At 46.5% G+C, this 9,488-nt stretch overlaps 1 protein-coding gene across 1 annotated transcript; it reads left to right on the forward strand.

Annotated features, from left to right (window-relative positions):
* Positions 1-917: 917 nt before the first annotated feature.
* LOC135587586 (patatin-like protein 6) lies at positions 918-4,302 on the forward strand. Its single transcript, XM_065079163.1, has 2 exons — positions 918-3,139; positions 3,737-4,302. The coding sequence occupies exons 1-2, from the start codon at positions 1,949-1,951 to the stop codon at positions 4,019-4,021; spliced, it is 1,476 nt and encodes a 491-aa protein (XP_064935235.1). The 5' UTR covers positions 918-1,948; the 3' UTR covers positions 4,022-4,302.
* The last annotated feature ends 5,186 nt before the right edge of the window (positions 4,303-9,488 follow it).

Raw genomic sequence — 9,488 nt, forward strand, 5'->3', positions numbered from 1 at the left:
TCATTCTTCTTAATGAAATCCCTGGAATGTCTGCCCCAACACTGGCAAGTGGGCCCCTACAGTCTTGCTAACAAGCAGACCACCCACCACAACTAATAATATACATCCATACATTACGTATATATTTATATACAACTCTCTTTAAATGATTCATTCGCATTCTTCTTGTATGCATACCTCCATTATAGCAGTCGTGATTCATGATGGATATAGAATGGAAGCAATCATGCTTGTTTATTTATGCAAACGATGGGTTCTCTGTAAATCCATATGTGGACTTAGACATGCATGCATGGAAGGATTGAAATATAAATATAAATATAAATATATATATATATATATTTATTTATTTATTTATATGAGAATACTTGTTGCTGCTTATGTCACTCACACCTGCAATAATAGTGGGTCTTACCTTGTGCTTCAAATGCAGACGACTTGTTGCGGCTCACGTCACCTACCTGAAGTTTCCAATGCTAATCTTCACAACATCTTTAGCTAATACAAGCTGTGTGCTGGTGGTGAAGAAATCTATATTTCTCATCTCCATATATATATATATATATATATATATATATATATATATATATATATATATATATATATATATATATATATATATATATCTTGTGCCTATGGATCCAATCCCCATCAACGACGAGTATTCTAATGCTGTTCATATAATTGAAGAGGAAGACATTTCAACCGCCCCTCAAGAGTGGCTGGGCTGACGTGGGAATTCGATGTGTCCCACACGAATCAGAAGCGGCTAATGGATTTGGAGTCGCCTCCCTGCACTGCATTATTCCCGGTAATTATCACAAACACTTGCCGACCAATAAATCCCGGGTTGGTTGTCGGCGCGAGGCAGAGTGTGGAGATCAATTTCATCTTCTCTCCTGTTCCTAAGGGACCGTTCAAGCTGTGCTCAGCACCAAAATCTCATCTTCCTACCTGCAGCTAATGTGTGTTCTTGGCAGTCATTTGGCTCACCACCTCGCACACTGCAAGCCATCTTGTCCGCCATGGAGCTCAGAGTGGATCTTAAAGAAGAAGGAGGTGATGATGGTACTGCTTCCGAGGCGAGTCATATGATCTCTGGAATCCGTGCAGATTCGCTGGGTTGGATCAGTCCCACTCGGTGTCACGCGGGAAGCACCGAACCCCTCTTCCTACTCTTCCTCATCCATCTCTAACGCCTCTTTACTGCTTCCTTTCTGCCTCGTCTGTCAATGTACTCGAGCAACAGTTACTTCACCTCATCATTGAGGCAACAACGTAAACCTGGAGAAGAGCGAGAGAAGCAAGAGACTCATCTTGAGCTGAGCTAACACACCAGCATATTGTGAGAGAGAGAGAGAGAGAGAGGAGGCTGCTGGTTAAGAGAAGGATAGAAGGGAAAGAGAATCAATTTGTATTACCAAGGGCGAGGAGAGAGAGGTGGAGAAAAAGGAGAGAGACGAGGAGAAGAAGACATGAACCCGAGTCCACCTAGGTCCTTCGTGTTCCCTGCGTTCAGCTCCACCTAAACAAACGAACAAACCATCATCCTGTCCTCCCTCTCCTCTTTCCTCGCGTGCTTTCTGGTGAAAGCAGAGGAGACACCAATCAAAGAGAGCTGTATCAGCTGTCCTCCAGGATTGATACGGAGGTCATCCCCGTCTCTCCCTATCCATCAAGCTTCGATCTTTCTTGTGAAAAAGGCATGTTGAAGAAAGAGAAAGGAAGAAGCAGCGGAGGACCAATCCAAGGACGAGTGGACGGGGTCCAAGTGTGTGAAAGAAAGGGAATATATATATAGCCAGTCCATTCAATCTCTCTGTAGACATCTGGCTCGGTCGTTGCGATTTTGAGGCCGCTCCCCCCTTTGGAATCGATCAGTTGTTCACCACCGTGGAAAGGAGGAAGAAGACAGAAGAGGAGCCCAAGAAAGAGAGAGGGGAAGCGCATGGCGGCGGAGGTGGAGGAGGAGATGTTGGTGCCGACGCACCAGTGGAGGAGGTACGGAGACGAGGCAGCCACGGTGGCAGAGGAGGATCCGAGCATCGACACTGACAAGCTAAGCTACGAGATCTTCTCTATCCTGGAAAGCAAGTTCCTTTTTGGCTATGACGATCACAAGCTCTGGATCCCGACGGCTCCCCCTCCAGCCGCCACTGTCACCGACGCCCCGCCGGCTCAGGCGGCCGAGGCGTCCTCCTTCAAGAACCAAAGGGGCAAGGTGTGCGTGCTCTGTCTCGACGGCGGAGGCGGCTGTGGGATGCGCGGCATCCTACCCGGGAAGGCCCTGGCCTATCTCGAGCAGGCCCTCAAGACCAAGTCCGGGGACCATGACGCGCGAATCTCCGACTACTTCGACGTCGCGGCCGGCGCCGGCGTCGGGGGCGTCTTCGCCGCCATGCTCTTCGCCACTCGTGACGGCGCTCGCCCCCTCTTCCACGCCGATGATACCTGGCGCTTCCTCGCCGACCAGGGCAAGCGCCTATTCCGAAAGGGGTCGCCTTCCTCCTCGTCATCCACCCCAGGAATGTTCCTCCGCTGCCTTTTCCCCGGCGGCGAAGGGTCGACGACGGCGGCGATCGAGAGGGCGATGAAGGAAGCATTCGGCGAGAGCCTAACGCTTCGGGACACGGTGAAGCCGGTGCTCATCCCGTGCTACGACTTGAGGAGCTCCGCGCCGTTCGTGTTCTCGCGCGCCGACGCCCTGGAGAGCGAGAGCTTCGACTTCCGGCTGTGGGAGGTCTGCCGGGCGACGTGGGCCGAGCCAGGGCGGTTCGAGCCGGCGGAGATCAGTTCGGTGGACGGAGCCACCGCCTGCGTCGGCGTGGACGGCGGGCTGGCGATGAGCAACCCGGCGGCGGCGGCCATCACTCACGTCCTTCACAACAAGCAGGAGTTCCCCTTCGTCCGTGGGGTGGAGGACCTCATGGTCCTCTCCCTCGGCTGCGGGGAGGCCGGCGGCGCCGCGGCGGCGCCCCTCGTGTCGGAGGCCGAGAACCGCAAGTTCCGGCGGTGGGGCCCCAAGGAGTGGGCCCGGCCCATCTCGCGCATCGCTGCCGACGGCTCCGCCGACCTCGTGGACCAGGCCGTCGCGCTCGCCTTCGGTCAGTGCCGGAGCTCCAACTACGTACGTGTCCAGGTACGTGCGCGCTCGGGTTTCCATTCTCATCCAACGTCGTTAACGCGCGCCTGGTGGCGGAACTGGTCATGTACGCGAATCCCCGGGCGGAGAGGACGAGGGCGGGCCACCTCTTGAGCGCGTTGGTGGTTGTGGTGTCCCGCGAGAGCGGTTAGGTCCAAACAAGCTCTCGTCGTCTTCTCCTCCTCTCCTCCTCTTGGGTTAAAGGGCCGTTTCTACCTCGGTCTATGTGTAGGTGGTGGTGGGATAACCCACGATGGTGAGCAGCAGCCGCTGCTGCTGTCACTTGTGGGAGCACACAAGGACAAGGCGTTGGCGTCGGCAGCGGTACTCTCCCCCGCTTTTTTTTTGGCTTCTAGTGGCTGTTTCCCCATCTCCCAAACAGTGCGCTCGCACCGAGGTCCCCTGTTCTCGACCTCTTCCAGCCATTGGTTCTCTGTTTCATCCTGCATCATTTCTTCCTTTAACTCTCACCTTGCATTTCGACAAACACCTTGTTTCCAGTTGAATAACCTAGAGCATCAATATCCTAAAGGTCCATTGCATGAGCCGAAGAGTCCGTAGACATTGATGTCTGTTGGTTTTGTGTGATCGCAGGCTGATGCTTCGAGCATGGGAAGATGCAGCGCGGAGGTGGACTACGACGCAAGGCCGGTTACCGTGAAGGTGCTGTCGGAGACGGCGGAAGAGATGCTGCGGCAGAAGAACGTGGAGTCGGTGCTATTCGGTGGGAAGAGGGTGCGTGGGCAGACGAACATGGAGAAGCTGGATTGGCTTGCAGGGGAGCTCGTGCTGGAGCACCGGCGAAGGAGTTGCCGAATAGCACCCACCGTCGCATTGAAGCGAGCACATCCTCCCAAGTCCGCCACCACAAGTAAGTAGTCGTAGTCAGTCCATGCATGAAGCAGCGCTGGCCTTGTGTTCCTGCCGTTGTCTTCCTTCAAGTAGAAGTACAGCATTCTCGGTTACAAGAATCTCCATGTTCGCACTTGGTCGAGCAGTCCTGTCTTTGTCTTGATGCAGCATTCCATGTTATTAGGAAGGAAGAGAGGCTGTCGCTGATTCTTGCTCCTCAGGTAAATGTTGTGTCGAAGGGCCGCCGCCCATAATTCACAATGGCAATGAACCCCCTGCTGTTTCTGGGGGTAGTTCATGCTTCATCATTCCCTCCATCTGTTGCTAGTGCTGCTTCTTAAGTCTGTTTGCACACACATCTGCCCCCATCATCATCTATCTACCTTCCCAGCCTTCACAATCTGTGGTCCATGGATCCAACAAAAGGAATAGGACATGCTGAATCAAGCAAGTGGTACTCTCCTTTCTCTATCCATGACAGTGTTGATTGATTTTTCCTCCTCTTTAGTTCTCTATGTGATGAGACATGGTTGCTTAAGATCCATGTGTCTCCTGGTTGGTTTTGGTGCAAAACATTTGCTTTTGTTTTGAGAATGGCATGTTTCTTTCGCTTGGCTCGTGCATCCAAAGTAAACTAACGAACATGGGCTACTTAGGCAGGCAATGGGTGAATCCATGATAAGAACACTCGAGCAAAGAGGGAGGCAGGAAGCAAGCAGAAAGAAAGGTCTACTAGTAGGGTAGGGTATCTCTGGAGTGCAGAAAGAAAGGCATTCCCTATTTCTCAGTCACCAAGAATCACAAACGGACAACCAAACACATCTGTTCTCTCTCTCTTTCTCTCTCTCTCTCTCTCAGACCATTGCATGAGAAGGGATTGTGGGGCTAACTCAACATTGTAACCCTGTGCAAGAGGTCAAGAAAGGAAGTGAGGAAAGCAATGAGAAGATCTAAGGAGGAGGCATGTGGTCCAAAGTGCTACTGTTCGACTCACCTGAGGGCATATCCTTTGTCTTTGCTGCCGTACCACCATTTTTTCCTCTTTACTTCTCTCTTTCCCAATCGCCATGATCTGAAAGTTGAACCTCTTCCAGGTTGGCAGCTACTAGCAATCTCTATATCATCAGCATTTCAGCACCACGAAATGTCACCAATAATGTATTCATCTGCAAGAATATATTTCCTGATTCCATAGAAATGAGGATGATAAAAATTAAACATAAAGATCAAGGTAGTTGGATCGGATGCCTAGAAGCCAAGGGTAGGCATTCCAAGTAGAATATCTTCTTCGTCATCATCATGATGCTAAAATCATTAATGATCGATCCTAGCACAAATTTCGATTAGTCAAAAGAGGCTGTTGTTCAATTTAGACTCCAAACAAAATAGCTCCTTGTTGAGGGTCAACGCGATCGGTCTAGCCACCTACCTGTGTTGATTATAACAAAAACCTGAACGATTAAACCCTACATTTGCCATATACAATCTTTCTCCTCATGAAGCAAGATAAAAAAATTGACATGACAAAATGTAAAGCTCGGTCATCTGTAGATACGTTCAACAATGTTAAGGAGGGAAGGAATTGTTGGGTTGATGGCCCATATTCAGCCCATGTGGGCTTTATCAGCCCATAGCCCACACCCCTTCTTAACCTAACCCTAATTAAGATTAGGGGGTGTAATGACTGTGTTTTAGAGGCAGATTAAAGCTATAAAAAGGCAACAACGAGGCAGATCTTTGCAGCCACGAGATTCCAAAGAGAAGAAGGAGAACAAGGCAGAAAAGGAAGAGAAAGAAAGGGAAGAAGACAAGGACAACGCAGAGAGACTGTTCACAATCATCTAGCAATTAAATCACCAAAACCCCGCTCTGATACCAGTTGATGGGGATATAAACAGGAATAACCTTTGTATAGGAACAAATACTAGAAGACCAAAATATGCAGCGGAATAAAATGGAAACACAATCAAACATAACACCAAGATATACGTGGTTTTTACCCTTCACATTGAAGGGGTTTTCCACGTATATCTTGGTGTTCTGTTTGATTGTGTTTCCATTTTATTCCGCTGCGTATTTTGGTCTTCTAGTATTTGTTCATAGGTTATTCCTATTTATATCCCCATCAACTGGTATCAGAGCGGGGTTTTGGTGATTTAATTTTTTTTTTGTATTTGAACATGGAGGCTAGTAATATTTCTCGTATGATTAGTTTGAATGGAAATAATTGGATGATATGGAAACCAAGAATGGAAGATCTCTTGTATTGCAAAGATTTGTATGGACCTTTGCAAGGGGATAGTGCAAAACCTACAACTATGACAGATGATGAGTGGAAGAGGTTAGATCGAAAAACAATTGGGTTTATTAGACAGTGGCTTGATGATAGTGTCTTTCACCATGTTTCTACTGAAATTTCTGCATATTCTCTTTGGAAAAAATTGGAAAGTCTCTATGAAAGAAAAACAGTTGGCAACAAAGCTTTTTTGATCAGAAAACTTGTGAACCTAAAATATAGAGAGGGTGCTTCTATTGCTGAGCATTTGAATAAAATGCAGAGTATTACTAACCAGTTATCCTCTATGAAAATGTCTCTTGATGATGAGTTGCAGGCATTGTTACTTCTCAGTTCATTACCAGAAAGTTGGGAGACACTGGTGGTTTCCCTCAGTAATTCTGCAGCAGATGGTATTGTCACTATGAGTCAAGTAACAAGCAGTTTGTTGAATGAGAAGTTGAGAAGAAAGAGTTCAGTAACATCTCAGAATGATTCACAAGCACTTATCTCAGAGAACAGAGGAAGGTCAAAGTCTAGAAGCAGTTCACGTATGGGTAGGAGCAAGTCAAGATCAAGAAAAGATATTGTTTGCTATAACTGTGGTGAGAAAGGACATTACAAGAACCAATGTAAGCAACCTAAGAAGAACAAGAAAAAGGGAAAAGAAGTGGAGTCTACAGAGTCAAAGGATAATACTACAGCTATAGTGCAGGGTGGTGATTATTTGATTTTGTCTCCTTCTAATGATATTTTTTCTATTGTGTGTCAGGATCTTGAGTGGGTGATTGACACAGGTGCTTCTTATCATGCTACACCTCGGAGAGAGTTTTTTGCTACATACAGGTCTGGAAACTTTGGTGTTATCAAGATGGGAAACTATGGCACAGCAGACATCATTGGCATTGGTGATATCCATTTAAAGACCAACCTTGGCTGCAAGTTGGTACTTAAGGATGTGAGGCATGTGGTTGACTTGAGGCTGAATTTAATTTCAGTTGGAAGACTAGATGATGAAGAGTATGAAAGCAGATTTCACAGAAGGCAATGGAAGCTCAGTAAGGGTTCTCTTGTTATAGCTAGTGGAAAGAAATGTCATACTTTGTACAGGTTGCAGGCTAAAGCTTATGGTGAGCAGTTAAATGCTACAGAGAAAGACTTCAGTATGGAGTTGTGGCATAGGCGATTAGGACACATGAGCGAGAAGGGGCTGCAAGCTCTTTCCAAGAGAGAGGTATTATCAGATCTCAGAGGTATACATCTGAACCCTTGTATTGATTGTTTGGCTGGTAAACAACATAGAGTTTCATTTGCTAGTGCTGCTTTGTCTAGAAAAATGCATGCCTTAGACCGTGTTTATACAGATGTATGTGGTCCTTTGAGGACAAAAACTCATGGTGGATCTGTTGATGTTCTTGGTATAAGTGGTGCACTTTATTTTGTCACTTTTATAGATGATTTTTCCAGGAAAGTTTGGGCTTATGCTTTGAAGACCAAAGATCAGGTTATTAATGTCTTCAAAGAGTTTCATGCCAGGGTTGAAAGGGAGACAGAAAAGAAATTAAAATGCATAAGATCAGATAATGGTGGTGAGTATACGGGATTGTTTAATGACTATTGCAGGTCACATGGGATCCAACATGAGATGACAGTTCCTGGTACACCTCAGCATAATGCAATTGCAGAGAGGATGAACCGTACCATCATGGAAAAGATCAGATGTATGCTTTCACAGGCCAAGCTACCCAAAAGGTTTTGGGATGAGGCTTTGAGGACTGCAGTTGATGTGATCAACTTATCACCATGTACAACCCTAGATGGTGATGTTGCAGAGAATGTATGGTCAGAGAAAGATGTTTCCTACAGGCATTTGAGAGTGTTTGGTTGTCGTGCATTAGCACATGTTCCAGATAATGAGAGGTCCAAGCTGGATGGTAAGTCTAAAGAATGTATTTTTCTTGGTTACTCACATGATCAGTTTGGTTACAGGCTTTGGGATCCAGAAAAGCAGAAGGTGTTCAGGAGCAGAGATGTGATCTTCTTTGAGGATCAAACCTTTGAGGATTTGAAGAAGAAGACACCAGCCAAGACTTCTGTAGAAGGATTAGCAGATTGTGACCCAGTTATTCCTCCAGTATATCAGGGTGATGGGGGAGATGTGCAGAAAAATAGTGTAGAGCCTGATGTTGATTTACCTACAGGACATGTTGAGCAAGAAGAAGTAGAAGAGCAAGTTCCCGCAGAACCTCAGTTGAGAAGATCTTCTAGACAACGTCAACATTCCAGAAGATACTCTACAGATGAGTATGTGATGCTTACTAATGCAGGTGAACCAAAGAGTTACTAGGAAGCAGTTGAGAGTGAGTAGGAAGAGAAGCAGTTGCAGCTTCAGAAAATTCATACAGATGACAACGGAGCAGACATGTTGACGAAGACCTTACCAAAAGAAAGACAGGAGATATGCCGACAGTTGATCGGTATGGCTTCACATTGAGGAGTCATGGGACAGCCTCCCTTATGGGCTGAAGGGAGAGGTTATTGGGCTGATGGCCCATATTCAGCCCATGTGGGCTTTATCAGCCCACAGCCCACACCCCCTCTTAACCTAACCCTAATTAAGATTAGGGAGGTGTGGTGGCTGCGTTTTAGAGGCAGATTAAAGCTATAAAAAGGTAGCAACGAGGCAGATCTTTATAGCGACGAGATTCCAAAGAGAAGAAGGAGAACAAGGCAGAAAAGGAAGAGAAAGAAAGGGAAGAAGACAAGGACAACGCAGAGAGACTGTTCTCAATCATCTAGTAGTGTTCTCATCTCAGGTTAGATCAAATCTACAGTAGGCTCTTGCTGTGATTACTTGGGAGGTTTTAGATATTGTGGACAGTGACGTGATCCTTGTATCCCAGTTATTCTCTTGTGGTTGTTGCTAGGGTTTGGGAAAGAGATTGAGATTTGTACATTCATTATTCTCATAGTGGATTATCTCTAGTTTGTCCCGTGGTTTTTACCCTTCATATTGAAGGGGTTTTTCACGTATATCTTGGTGTTCTGTTTGATTGTGTTTCCATTTTATTCCGCTGCGTATTTTGGTCTTCTAGTATTTGTTCCTATACAAAGGTTATTCCTGTTTATATCCCCATCAGGAACAAAAAGGGTGACACAGTCTTAACATTCAAGAACCAAATTTAACTAAAGATATGTAGAGAAGCAATTTTAACTAAT

The sequence above is a fragment of the Musa acuminata genome, chromosome BXJ1-8 (assembly GCF_036884655.1).
Source record: "Musa acuminata AAA Group cultivar baxijiao chromosome BXJ1-8, Cavendish_Baxijiao_AAA, whole genome shotgun sequence".
In the NCBI taxonomy this organism is placed as follows: Eukaryota; Viridiplantae; Streptophyta; class Magnoliopsida; order Zingiberales; family Musaceae; genus Musa; species Musa acuminata.